General features: G+C 37.6%; 1 protein-coding gene across 1 annotated transcript in view; it reads left to right on the plus strand.

The window, feature by feature from the left end:
- Positions 1-14,544, plus strand: part of ERICH6 (glutamate rich 6) — a 30,883-nt gene extending 16,339 nt beyond the window's left edge. The window contains 4 exon segments of the mRNA XM_032345568.1: positions 4,615-4,700; positions 6,597-6,752; positions 9,220-9,448; positions 14,032-14,544. Of these exon segments, the coding sequence (XP_032201459.1) occupies positions 4,615-4,700; positions 6,597-6,752; positions 9,220-9,448; positions 14,032-14,295 (735 nt within the window). The 3' untranslated portion in view covers positions 14,296-14,544.
- Positions 14,545-14,851: the final 307 nt, after the last annotated feature.

The raw sequence follows: 14,851 nt of genomic DNA on the forward strand, positions 1-14,851 counted from the left end.
TGCTTTGAATATTTTTGTGTATAAGTGGATTTTTATATAAGTATATTTTTCAGAATAGATCTCTAGAAACTAAATTATGGAGACCATATTTGTTTCTCTTGGGTACAAAGAATTTAAGCCATGGCAGTGAAGTGAGATGATCCTGTCGGGAGGACAGGCCCTGTCCAATTTGCCTGGCCCTCAAATTTCTCCTGCAAATTATCCTTCAGGCTCAGTTACTAGCACAAAGTGACAAAGAATCAAGAACACAAGAAAACTCAACACCACAATTGAAAACCCGGAAGAATAATATCTAGTTAAAAAAAAACCTGCAAAGACTTTGGAAATTAAGCTATGCTCATGAAAATAAAATATCAGCCTTAAGATATATGGAGGAAACAGAAAACTATCGTGACATAATTGGTTTGTAAAGAAAAAAATGGAGCGTATAGAAACGAAAAATAAAAACTGAAGTTAAAAACTTGAAAGATGACAGTTAAACACAGGTTAGGCCCAATTAAAAAGAACTAATGACCTGGAAAAAAAGATTTTTTAAAAAATTATAAAATTCTCTATGGGAATAAAAGTAAGTAAAGAATACAGAATAAAGTTTATGATATGATATGAAAATGAGGTGTCTAAAACATATCTATTCAAAATTCCAAAAGGAGAGAAGAAAGAAAATCAGGAAGAGGCAGTATCTGAAGAGATAATGGATAATTTTCTGAACTGACCAATGAGAATAACCCACAGGTTTAAGAAGCCCAATGAATCCCAATCAAGATGAAATAAAGAAAAAAAAAAATCCTAGACATGTGAGAGCAAAATTGGGGAACACAGAAGGGAAAAAAAATCTTAAAAGCAGCAGAGAACAAGAAGTTCTGTTTATATTCGAAGAATTACACTCTCAGATAACCTCCCAATAGCAAGAATGGAAGCCAGAAGGCATTGGAATATCTTTAGCATGCTTACAGAAAAAAGCAGTCAGTCTAGAAGTCTATAACCGGTTAAGTATTTTTCAAGAAAACGTGTCCAAAAAAGATATTGTCTAATAAAGTCAAAGAAAATTAGTCACCAGTAGCCCCACGTTAAAGGAAATTCAAAAGAATGTGCTTTGTGTAATTGGATGGTCTGATATTCAAGAAAAATGAAGAGAAAAAGTGGTACATTAGACTTCTCCTTTCATGTTGATTTATAAAAATACTTCATACATTTAGGATATGAGTCCTTTGTATGTCATATTGCTGCAACTACTTTTCCCTTCTTGGCTTATCCTTCACCATTTTAACTGTAATTTATCAAATCCTTCAAGGATACTGCTTTTTTTCATTGGTTGGTAAATCTTTCCCTTACCTGAGATAATAAAGTTATTCTCCTATGTTAAAGAAATCTCTGTAGTTCTGAATTTCACATTTAGGTCTTTAATCCACTTGGAATTGGGTTTTACATATAATGTGAGGTAGTGGTTCTAATTTCATTTAAAAAAATACAGAGAGGCACCTGGGTGACTCAGTTGGTTAAGCGTCTGCCTTCATCTCATGTCATGATCCCAAGGTCCTGGGATGGAGTCCAGAATCAGCCTCCCTGTTCAGTGGGGAGTCTGCTTCTCCATCTCCCTCTACCCCTCCCTCTAGCCCTCCCCTCATGCTCTCTCTCTCAAGTATGGAAAAGATTTTCCTTTCTCCATTACCATGCACTGGCACAGCTGTCCCACATCAGATGTTTATGACTATATGATCTTGATTCTGGACTCTATTTTTTTTAGATTTTATTTATTTATTTGACAGAGAGAGAGAGAGAGAGATCACAAGTAGGCAGAGCAGCAGGCAGAAAGAGAGGGGGGAAAATCAGGCTCCCCGCTGAGCAGAGAGCCTGATGTGGGTCTCGATCCCAGGACCCTGAGATCATGACCTGAGCCGAAGGTAGAGGCTTAACCCACTGAGCTACCCAGGCACTCCTGGACTCTTTATCCTGTATCATAGATTTCTTTATTGTGCCTCAACATTACACTGTCTTAATTACTCTAATTTGTGATAGATCTTAATATCTGGTAGATCACATTCCTCTTTCTCAGTCTTCTTCTTTAAGAATATCTTGGCTCTTCTAAGTTCTTGGTATTTCCTATAAATTTTAGAATCGACTTGTGAAGACCTCCCTTACCTCAACACATACAAATACTACAATCTTATTAAAATGTGAATTGTAGTTACATTGGATCTATAAATCAATTTGGGAAGAATGTCATCATTAAAATACTTAATCTTCCAATCCATGAACATTAGGTCAAATTTATGAAAGGTATTATTCAAATATTTTATTTTATTATTACCTTTCTGGTCTAAAAATCCTTGCAATTTTTGAGAGGTAGGCTAAAATATCCCATTATGATTATGGAATTTTTAATTTTTCCTTTTCCTTTTGTAAAATTTTGCTTTATATATGTTGAAATTATCTAAGTATGGGAAAAATATTTTGTAATGTTCTATCCTCCTGGTGGATTTAAACTTTTGTCATTATGAAGTAATCTTTATCTCTAGTAATACTATTCAGTATTTTCCTGTATCATTTTTATTTATAATCTTTTTATATACTTAGATTTTAGATTTGTCTCTTGTAAAAAATATATAGTTGGAATTTTTCCTTAAAAAGAGAACTAAAACTAATCTGACACTCTTTTTTTAATTAACTGGAGTATTTACACATAAATACTGACATTCTTTGATATTTTCTATTTGTTCCCTGTTATGTGTTTTTCTTTTCCTTTATCCTTTCTTGTCTTTTGGGGAGGGGTATTTAAAATATATCATTCTGTTTTTTGTTCTACCTCTACAAGCTTGGGAGTTATACTCTCTGCTTCTGTTATTTTTCTGGATACCCTAGAAATTTTCAGCAAGTAAACTTAATTTATCCAAGTCTGAAGTTAAGCTATAATATTTACCCTTCTCTCAGATACTATACCCAGAAATGGAATTGCTGAATCCCAGGCTATGCCTGTCTTTCACTTTACTAGATGAAGCCAAAATGATTTCCAAGTTGTTGGACTGTATTACATTGATCCACTAGAGGCAAACAATAGTGACTCTTGTTCTTCATCCTTTCCAATAGTCAGTACTATCAGAACTTATATTTTCTTTGCTAGTATGATAGATATACATTGATCTCTAATTGTGGTTTTAATTTTCCAGGTTAATTTTTCAGGTTACTAATGATGTTGAGCACTTTTTCATTTATTGACCATTTGAGATTTCTCCTTTCAGAAGTGTTCAAGAGGTTTTTTGGGCCCATTTTTCTCAAATGGTCATAATATCCAAGGGGAACTGAGTACCAGCATATATGCATAAGAATGTTCTCAGTTTACAGTTGTCAAAAACTGGGAATGACTCAGGCAACCATTAAATAAATAGGGATAAATTCATACCCTGAAATACTATCACAAATGAAAGTTGGTGGACCACAGCTACACACTGGAACATGCATGAAACTCACACATAATATTAACAGAAAGAAACAAAATATTAAAGACACATGATGTATGTTTTTACTTATGTAAAATTCAAAATGAGAAAATTAAAGCTATATTGTTTAGAAATTGTGAAAGTGCAAGGAAATGAAGTCAGAGTAGCGGTTATGTCTAGGAAAGAAAGTATCGACTTTGAGATAGACACGCAGTGGGACTCCTAGAGTACTAGAATTATTCTATTTCTTGACCTGGTTGGAGATAACAATGGGTATTCACTTTATAATTACTCACTAACAAAACAGCTTAGCACTGTTCTTAATGTATTTCATATTCATAACTTTAAAAATGAATAAAAATGTGTTATCTTCCAAAATAAATGACAATACTTACATGAGTATTTCGGTGGTTTCATTGTTTAGCCCTGGAAATCCTTGAATTGATTACATTGTTGTAATTCAATACAATTGTAATTCAATATAATCAATTGTATTGAATCAATATAAGATTAGGATTAAAAAGAATCTTTCATTATAAAATGTTACTGGCACAAATTCATTTCCCTATTAAGTACTACATATAAAATAGTTAAAATTGGAGATATAAGAAGAATTATCACCCTGTATTTTTTTCTTCTCATATGCCATCAGTGTTTTACTCAAATAACTTCAAGAGCAATCCTGAAGAGAGACCAGATGCTACAGATTCTAGCATCTGTAGCTTTGAGTTCAAAGTCACTCTGTCAAAGTATAATTTATATACAGTTGAATTCACCTTTTTTAGAAGTAGAGCGCTCTGAATTTTGGCAGTTATGTAACCACTACTACAATCAGCACATAGAATATTTCCATTGTGCTAGGGCTGCTCTTTAATTTTCTGTTTCTAGAGTAATATGTGAATAAGGTTAAAAAAATTTTTTTTAAAGCCTTTCAAACAGTTATGTAATGTCAGATTCCTGCCTGAAAGCTTTTATCAAGTTATCTGCAGGGGCTAGGAATAATCTTTAATGATTTTTAAGATTGTTCCTTGTCACTGTTGCAGGCCCGAAAATTTAAATTAAGAAATGATTTGTATCACTGCCTAGCAAGCAACCAATGCCTGTTATTATCATAATTAATACACTGTATCTGGAACAATTAACATTAAGGGACCTTTCATTTTCTGTTGTACATACATAGATCATGAGGAAAGAGCTCTTGGAGAAGCACTACAAACATGGGAGCAAGTTTCTGACTTCATTTCCTGATGGAACAACACAAATATTGTATCCTTCAACAAGTTATTTTTATGAGCTTTATTATATATATAATATATAGAAAACTATAAATAAAGAATATTACCCCAAACCCTGTCATCTAGAGAAAAGCTATTAACATCTTTTTTATACATCTTTCCTTTTTTCTATGAGCATACATATATATAATTCTTTAAGTCAATTCCTCAACTCGTTATTCATATTGTTCAACTTGCCCTCTTTATATAATAATATTAAATAGCAATGTTATGAGCATATAATATGTAATAAAGATAGAAATACACCACTGGTTTTATAACCACAAGGTATTTCATTATAGAGATGTACTATAATTCATTTAACCTAACCTCAAAGGCAGTATCACAATTTTTTGTTATTATATGCAACAGCTAAATGAACAGCTCTGTGCAGACTTCATTGTATACTTTTCACTTATTTCCTTGAATTGAATGTCTAGGGCTAGAAACTCTGACTGAGAAATTAGGCAATTTAAAGCTTTGATAGATTTTGTCCCCCAGAAAATGTGTACCAATTTATACATCTCTGAGCAGCACATTACTTTTTAATACAAAAATTCAATATCCATTTTATGGAACACTAAGTTATTCATCACTTGAACCTCCACCTCATGGCCAAGCCATTGACTATTTTGACATAAAGGCCATTTAATACATCAAGGAAAGGAAAAAACAGAGCTATGGAATGAGGAGAGATTTTTGGTGGCTGAAGGCCCCACTTTTATAGGAGAAAGACATGTTTGGTTATAGTTTCCTAAAAGTTTAATCAAACCCCAATAATCAAGCAGAAAAATGACTTTCATGGCATAGGAAGTATAATGAAGTTTTAGGTAAGTCCCCATGAGAAAAACTGTAGGTCTTGTTTTAAATACATCAATAAATTTTACATAACACTCTCTAGCTTTTATCATTAGCTATCATTTCAGGCCCTGTCTTTAATTCTTAATTCTCTTGAAGGCCCTGGCTGCTTTTCAAAATGACTCAGAGTCAATCCTGTGTTTACCTTTCCTCTAATCTTCTCGGATCAGCTTAGATAGGACTGAGTATTAACAGTAAATTACCCTCAGTAGACTCTATTCATTTGATGCTATTGTAAATGGGATTATTTTTGTAATTACATTTTCAGAATGTTCCCTGCTAGTATACAGAAGTACAATTTAATTTTTGTACATTGGTCTTGTAGCCTATAACCCTGCTGAACTCGTTTATTAGTCTAATATATTGTTCCATGGATTCCCTAGGATTTTCTATATACAAGAGCAGGATAGTTTCACATCGTTCCTTCCCAATCTGGATGCCTTTCGTTTCTTCTTTCATAAAATATCTCTAGTTAGACTCCTCAGTGCAATGTTGAATAGAAGTGGGAAGAATAGACATTTTCATTTGGTTCCTGATATTAGGGGGAAATCACTCTTAAAGCCTCTTGCCATTAAGTATGATGTCAGCTGTGGGTTTTTGTTAGACATTACCAGGTTGAGAAGTTTCCCTTTTTTTCCTACTTCATTGAGTTATTTTTCATGAAAAGGTATTGGATTTTGTCAAATATTTTTTCTGTGTATATTGAGATTATCACTTTTTTTTGCTCTTTATTCTATCAATACAATACATTTCATCGATTGATTTTTAGATGTCAAGCCAACCTTGCATTCCTGGGATAAACTCCACTTTGGCATAGTATATAATTCTTTTTATACATTGCTAGATTCCATTCGCTGGTATTTTGTTGAGACTTTTTGCATCTTGTAAATGTATTTTGATCCCCTAAAAAGCATAAAATGCTTTTTGTAGTTCCCATTCCAGAATGGTTTCAAAACCTCTCTCATAAATTGAATTTATTCTCAGAATAGTCAAGGGCCATTAGAACTCCAAGGACCTTATCTGATCTCAGTTACCCATCTGGAAACCTAGCCATCATCCGAGTGCCCAATAAAATAAATGGTTTTACTTGTATAGTCCAAGAAGATATGCCAACTGACCCTGCGATCCTGGCATTGTTAGATTCTTCTGGGAGAAGTTCATGCTATCATCCCAATGGAAATGTCTGGTAGGCTTCTAGGTTTCTCCTGCTGCCATTTTGCGGGAGTAGGGAGGGGGGACTGGTTTTGAAAATTTATTTTTCTTTCATTTTTTCCAACTTTATTGAGATATAATTGACATAACATCATAGAAGTTAAAAACATAAAATGTGTTGATTTGATACACTTTCATATTGCAAAATGATTATCGCATTGAATTAGCTAACACCTCCATCATGTCATATAATTACCACTTCTTTTTTGTGTTGAGAACATTGAAGGTATACTCTCAGCAATGTTTAAATATATATACAGTATTAACTATAATCTCTATGCAATACAATAGATCCCTAGAATTTATTCATCTTATAGCTGGAGGTTTTCTCTTTTTCTTTCAAATGATAAAAGTAAACAGAATGTAAGAATTTTTTAAGCTAGTGGTCTTCAGATAGTAACGTTTAACTCAGAGAAGTTTTTTTTTATGTCGTCCCATATCTTCTCAGTGGAAAAATACCAGGCAGCTACATAAAACAAAGCTCATCATATTCTTTCTGTAAACAGTAAGAATATATGAACTTTGTGATTTCAGTATTTCAGTATTAGAAAAAAAATCTCCAAACAAATTATATGGTCACATGAGGGATTTGGGATATGAACCCAGGTGGTTTCTCTAGGGGTATGCCTGATAATGTTATACTACATCATCTATGGAAATAATTTACAATGGAAGTTTACATACTGTGTTGTTAGAGTTTTTCTGTGTGTTTTGTTTTGAGATATGTCTATAACTATTCCAATATTCCTATAGCTATAACTTATAATAACATACCTACAAAATGTCTACAGATCCTGATCCCATTTTGATCTATGAACTTATTTACTCTGTGACTTTGCCTCATATTATTTAGCCTGAGAAAGTGAAATTTGGGTTCTAACTTTGAATGCAGTTCAACTTCCTGAACTTTTCAGAAAGACATACACTCTCCCTTTAAGTTATGTACAGGAATAACTATCTCATCTTGAGAAGCTCCATTCATAATTGACAAAGTCTGGACATTCTACCAGTACTTGAGAAAGTTAAGACACTTGTGTTTTTTAGATCTAAAGCAGCAGTCCATTATCCCTACATGTACTCTGGAGAATTTCTACTTATCCTTCAGGGTTCAATAGCAATTGTATATTACATGTGGTGGGGGCACTGTCTTAATTGTCACCAAATTTTCATTGGTTTCTAGGACTGCTCTCCTGTCTGTGAAGTCCCCTGACCCACTAATTGAATTCCTGATCCTCTGATGTGACTTCTGCATACTCTCATAGCCCCTTCTACCTGCCTCTGCCTTTCGTGTAGCGAGTCCATCTCCCCTCTTGGACAGATGGTCTTTGAAGTCACACTCTGAATCTTTGTCCCTACAAGCATGTACATGATACAGACTCAAAGAATGTTATTAAGTGAACAATTTGTCTACATAATTTTACCCAAGTTTTATTTTCATCCACATTTCAAGATGAAAGGAAACTTCTTCCTCCCACATACAACAAGATCATCACCTCAATTTCTCATTTACACTTCTGTTATTAGATTACTGTCACTAATCAGCAGTGGGGAAATAAGATCTCTTACTCTAGGACCCCTCATGGCCAATTCATCTAGGTTAAAAAAAATTTATTATCAAATTCAGCAAACTTTCTAAATACCCAGAGCTGCTTGTATTCCCTCTCAAGAAAGGGAAGGAGATCCAACTTCGAAGACAGAGAGCACGAGGAGATAACTAAGTAGAATGGCAGTCCCTAGTGCCACTAGGGCTCAGTCTGTGCCGTGCCCGATATGTATATAATGTAGTAAATGTGGCATCAGCTATGCCAAGAGACTATGGAGGCCCCATTAGTCTAAGCTCTACTTTGTGCTCCATCACAAAGCTCTTCACTGGCATCCTGAGCCATTTCAGAGATGTTCCCAGAGTCTCTCCTGCCCACACCCAGCCTTGACGAGAACCCTCCTAGGAGGACTCCTGGCTTCTAGTCACTGGGTACTGTTAGAACACAGCTGTCCCGTACTGAGGCCAATGGGATCTTCCCTAGGACTTAACAGCCACTGGTCTTCATTGTGTCCTGGGGAAAATTTAAGCACTGGTCTTCTCCCCTCTTCAGATACAGTCTGCTTGCCTCACCTCCATGTCTTCTTGTCCAAAATAAACGTTTCCTGCTCCCCCTTCATTTTTCCCAGCACACAGTTTTCCAGATCCCTTTACCATCGTGGTTCCATATTTGGGACCCAGTTTGGTTTATCAGTAGGTCTTGGATTGGATCCACCACTCTAAATTAGTATAAAATCCAGTCACAGTATCACCACTCACAAGATTACCTGAGGTTCTGTACTATTTGTATGCCGCTGGCTAGCGTAAACTGCTGCTCCCCTTTGTTAGCAAGCAACAGGGCTAATTTCAAGGTTAAAGTAAAATATGACGGTTTATAATTTTCAATTTCCTTTCTGCGCAGGGTATACATCAATATCTTGGGAGGTCAATACTCAGATCAAGCTGGCAACAGAATAAGGGCTTGGAATTGGTCCAGTTCTGTCGCTTCCTCGCCCTTTGTTTCATTTAAACCTGTCTTTCTGGCTTTGAACCATTACATTGGAATTCGCATCTTAGAACAAGACAAGATTTCAATCACTTTTCTAGCAATGGGCCAACAGGCAAGGATCAGTGTTGGGACCAAAGTGAAGGTAGGTACATTTTTTTAAAACAATTCAAAGCATTTAGAATAATGAGAGTAAATGACTTGTTAGTATTATGACTGAGAGATTATACTTGTGTGTAATCTGCTATCCACTAAGTTTTGGAATTCAATGAAAAAAACACATAGTGAATAACCTTATTGTTTGTTCTTCAGAAATTCCTTTTAGTACAGAGTGGATAAAACTAACATTTACTGTGTTTACTCTGTGACCAAGTAGTGCTACTTTGGGGGTTTGGGTTTAGAATTTTGTACTGTGTGGTGTTTTTCCTTTGTGCTCTGGCAGAAAGCCCTGGGCTGAGTCAGGAGACCCTGGGTTCCAACCATGTGAAAGACCAAGTAGAAGTTCCATCTCCTTGGAGACACTTCCCAGACCACCTAGACCTTTACCCAATCAGGGTCCATCATGGCTTTCCCTGGGGGTGTTCATGTACTCCCCTCTCTCCCTGCATTTGATGGACCATGCTGCCTTACTTGCCCTTGTGGCTGCCTTGCCTACCAAATGGTGAACTCCAGGACAAAATCTCTGCCTTACAGATTGCTCTACCCTACCCAGGGCATGGCCTAGAATACACTGTCAGTGAGTGGCAGTGGTTAAGAACGTGGCCTTCTGGTTACAGGGACATAGTTTCATACTTCAACTCTGCCACTTAGCTAAGTGAGTGATAGAACTTCAGTTCCCTCATCTATAAGATGGGGATAATGATTCTCACCAAATAGATTGCCAAATATTCAATAAGAATACAAAGTATAGGTCATATAGCATGGTGCTTGGTACCAACTAAGTATTCAATAAATGATAGCTCCACACAGAGTTTGTCAGTTATAACTCAATAATGTTGAAATATATATATGGAGAGAGAGAGAGAGAGAGAGAGAGGTCTGTGTAGCATATCTAGGCTCTGAACAAGTCCCTTAAACCCAAAGCCCTTTGTTTCACCAGTTATTAAAAGGAAGAGATTGCTCCAGACTTCAAAGGTGTTGTCAAACCTCGAAAACTTCTACACTTTTAAATAAGAGGAAATATGACCTCCATATTCAGCACAGGCAGGAATATCTGAGAGAGACTAACCAAAAGGGACACTTCTGAGTCCGCCAACTCCAAACCCCCAAGAGGGTCTACCACGCACTCAGCACTATTCCAGCCACTTTCCATCTGTCTGCCTATTGGGGTCCTCTGTTTAGGCTCCAGACAAGCTTCTTTATTTGTTAGAAATTGATGAAATAGGCTGCGTTCTGGTTACATTCATGGTAAATGCCTTCTTACCAAAAACGTAAAAAATGTTCTCTCTCCCCCTTTGCTCCTTAGAAATGAATTTTAATCAGAAGTCATTTTGATGCCAAAAAAAAAAAAAAAGATTTTCCATTTCTCATTATCTTCATGATCAGCCTTTTTTTAGGTTTTTAAAAATTACAAAAGTGGTATGTTAAATATTCTCATTCGAAGATTCAAATAATATAGAAATAGACTGAAAAAGTCGAGATTCCACTTTCATCCTTTCATCATCTATTCTAACCCCTTTCTTAAAGGTCATCACTACCCCAAATTTAGGATTTCTCTGTTCAATGTATTTATAAATTATTCATACACATCTTTGTTACTATAAAAATTGGATCATATTGCTTGTATTGTTGGGGGGGATTCTGTTTTTGGTTTCCACTTAAGGAGTCTTAGAGGTTTTTCCATATCTACATTTCCAAGCGTTATTTGTCTATTTTATTCTTAATGGCTCCATAACATTTTATATGCAGTAAAATTTTTGCCACATGGAGTGGCCTCCCAGTGGTACCAGCCAATTATTCACTTCTTCTTTCTGGAAGCATTTCTTGCCTTGCTTCCCTTGACTTTCCTTCCACCTCGGGAACTGTTCCTTCTCCTTTTTCTTTGCTCTCTTCACCTCTGCATTTTCTACATATTGAGGGGCTCCAGGCCTCCTGCTGGGGGCTCTTCTTCATATCCCTAGGTGAATCCCTCCTTAGGTGGTCTCATGGAGTCTCCTGCCCTTCAATACCACCTCCATCTTGATAATCCTTTCATTTTCTCTCCCTGAACTTTTAGCTTTCACACCCTGGATTCCAACCCTGCATATCCATTTGCATGTGTAAGAGGGTATTAAAAACTTGGCGAAATTAGATCCTAGAAAATGCCCGCCCCCCTCCACCCAGTGTTCTGCACCTCAAACAGTGACACCTGCACTCCTTCCCTGCTGAGGCCACTTTGGAGCAGTATTCCTTCTCTCCACATCAGAGCCTCACATCTATTCCCTGCAGGTCCTATAAACCCCACGCCCCCTACCCCTCCCGGTCTCAAAGCCTTGGTCTCAAACCTTCTCATGTCCTCTAACACCAACCCTCTTGTCTGCCTCTTGGGCTGAGTTCAACTCTTGTTTAAATCATTGTAAGAGCTTCCTAATGAGTCTCCCTGCTTCTGGTCTTCCCCAGTTGACTCTTAAGGCTGTGGTTAGGAAATTCAAGATGTTGACTATCTCCTTGGTGTGTTGTGCCTTCTGCCTTGGGCCAGCCCGATCTTCCACCTCACCTATTAGTTCTTCAGCTCTGCCCATTATGAGATTCAGTGTTATCAGTGAAGTTGTCTTTATTTTGACAAAAATATTATATTTTCAACATGTATTATTCCCAATGTCTCTACAAGTGACTTTTGCCTTAAATACTATTCTGTATGATGTTAAATTGCTATACCAGCTTTCTTTTTAGTTAGCATTTGCTTGGTGTGGGGTTTTTTTTTTTTTTTGCATTATTTGATTTTCAATGTTTTTATACAATTTTAAGTTAGATGTGTCGCTTGCAAACAATATATAACTGGATTTTGTTGCTTTCCTCAACCTAACAGATTCAATCTTTTAATACATTTTTAATGGTCACTCTAAAATTATTAACACATCAGGGACCTGGGGGGCTCAGAGGGTTAAAGCCTCTGCCTTCGGCTCAGGTCAGGTCCCATGATCCCATGATCCCACTGCTCAGCAGGGAGCCTTCTTCCTCCTCTCTCTGCCTGCTTTTCTGCCTACTTGTGATCTCCATCTGTCAAATAAATAAATAAATCTTTTTTTTTTAAATAAAATTGTTAACACATCTTTTTTCCTATATGCATAGAATTTCCAAGTCCTCTAGTTATTGCTTCTCTTTGACAAGAATTCTCTCCCTCAGAAAATATTAACCATCCATATTCAAGAGTCCTCCTCTGGCTATTGTCTCCTTGAATATTGGTATCTCTGATAGGTTTATCTGGCCTCTCTCTCACAGCCTCAAATTTCCTCATATATTTGGTGATTCCAGGTTGTGTGTTCATTTTGTATTTGAGAATCCCTACTTTCCTGCATATTTTGCTTACTGAAGTTTGTTTGTGGGGCCTTTGGGAAAGTGGTATATGTTGAGGGGCAGAAGGCTATCCCCAGGGCCAGACTTCCAGCTCCAGCCTGTGCAGCCCCAGGGGCACGAAGATTGAAAACAGGTATAGCCCCACCCACGTAAGGGCGGCCTCCCAACTGATCAACTGATTGTTCTAGTACTTACCTCAGGGTCCCTCCTCCTCCTCACTTCTGGATGTGTTCGGGGTTAGTGGTTTTATTTGATCATATTACCTCTCTATGGATATGGTTCCATCTGTTTTTGATATTCAGGAATTCTGTAAGATTATTCCTGCTGATCAGAATGATGGTAAAACCATCATTGATTTATTCTCTTAAAAAGTTTTCTGGGATTCTATGGAATCAGGATTGAAGGGAACTTATAAATGCTGGTCCATTCTTTGTTATTCTTGTCTCATACACCCTGTCCCTCCCTCCCTCCCCTCTAACCTTCTGATGCAGAAGGGAATGCTGTGCGTTCTTGAGTCTCTTGTAGGTAGGTGGTAACACTGACGGTGGCAGGTTGCATTTAGCCCACCCCACTAAGGCTAAACGCCCCTCCTAAGCTGGTCCTGAATCCACATGTGGGCACACAGGCAAAACCGTCGTGACAGATCATTCCCCTTCCTGCAGCTGCAGGAATTCAGACATCAGCCTGAATCACCCAAGGCTGTGAGGAAGGGTAAGCACAGAGGCCAAGGGAGGGTCAAGGAAAGGTTATGGCTTCCTGGGGGCAGGGGCACATTCTAGAAGGAAAGGAATTTCAGCAGTCCGTGTCCTACCTGAAAACTCAGCTGAGGCGCTCCCTTCTCTGAGGAAGGCCGCCTGCTCAGTGCCTTCCTAGCCTCCAGTCCAGCACTGACCATGCTCTCCCCACTGGGCATCTCCCCAGGAAGGAGCTATGCTCCAGGCATCTTGGTGCTCCCCTCAGTATATACTGATAACTTTACTTGAATAAAATGTGAGCGTTTGAAAGTATTCAAATTCTATGTGGTCAGGCCGGCTCTGGTCTCTCAAATCTCCACAGCATTTTAGCTCATTCCTCCTTCAGATTAGATTAACACCGCTGCCCAACCTTATCTGCCCTCCCGGCTTTGTAGATAAGGAATCAAGGGAATCCTACTGCAACTTGGTGCTTCCTCACAAACTCCCCGCTGCCACAGGCGGGCCCTGAGCTTCCTTTCTTTTTCTCTTTGCTGAAAAGTTCCCTAACCCCGAGGAGATTCCAGTTCTCCGGTACCTGAATGGGGATGATCTGCTGCTGCTGGCCAACTTAATAAAGATTCAGCGCCTGTTTCATAAACTTAAAGGATGTGCGAATTTTCCCTCCAGCCAGGTTTGGGAAAAATTAAAGCAACCTTCCTATCTTTCTTCACTTTCTGTAAAACTAATTGCCCTTTGTCACAATTCTGGTATAAAAAAAGATACAATGAACACAATATTAGCTATAATAAATGAAAATACTTAAATGATGATACCTTCTTTTTTTGTTATTTTGGGAGGGGGTGCGAGAGATTTCAAGAAAAGTGTAACGACCAGGAAATACCAAGAAATATGGTTTATTATAAATTTAGAACACATCCTGAGTCATCAGTAGCTACATTTGTAGCTGGAAAACTACTCACTTTCAGGACACCAGAAAATGAGCATAATCATTTCTAAGTGTCCATTATCAGAGTTCTATCAGAAAAACAGAAAGCAGGATGCCTGGGTGGTTCAGTGGGTTAAAGCCTCTGCCTCAGCTCAGATCATGATCCCAGGTTCCTGGGATGGAGTCCTGCATCCGGCTCTTTGCTCAGCAGGGAGCCTGCTTTCCCCTCTCTCTCTCTCTGCCTGCTTCCCTGCCTACTTGTGATCTCTGTCAAATAAATAAATAAACTCTTAAAAAAAAAAATAGAAAGAAAGCAGTATTAGATGCTTCCAAAACCCATCCGAAAGGCTCCGGAAATGAAGGTCAAGGACAACCCCTGCTGCAGCTTCAGGAGCACAGGAGCACAGGAAAGCTCCATCTACCCCACGTCCAC

This window comes from Mustela erminea, chromosome 1, assembly GCF_009829155.1.
Source record: "Mustela erminea isolate mMusErm1 chromosome 1, mMusErm1.Pri, whole genome shotgun sequence".
Classification (NCBI taxonomy): Eukaryota; Metazoa; Chordata; class Mammalia; order Carnivora; family Mustelidae; genus Mustela; species Mustela erminea.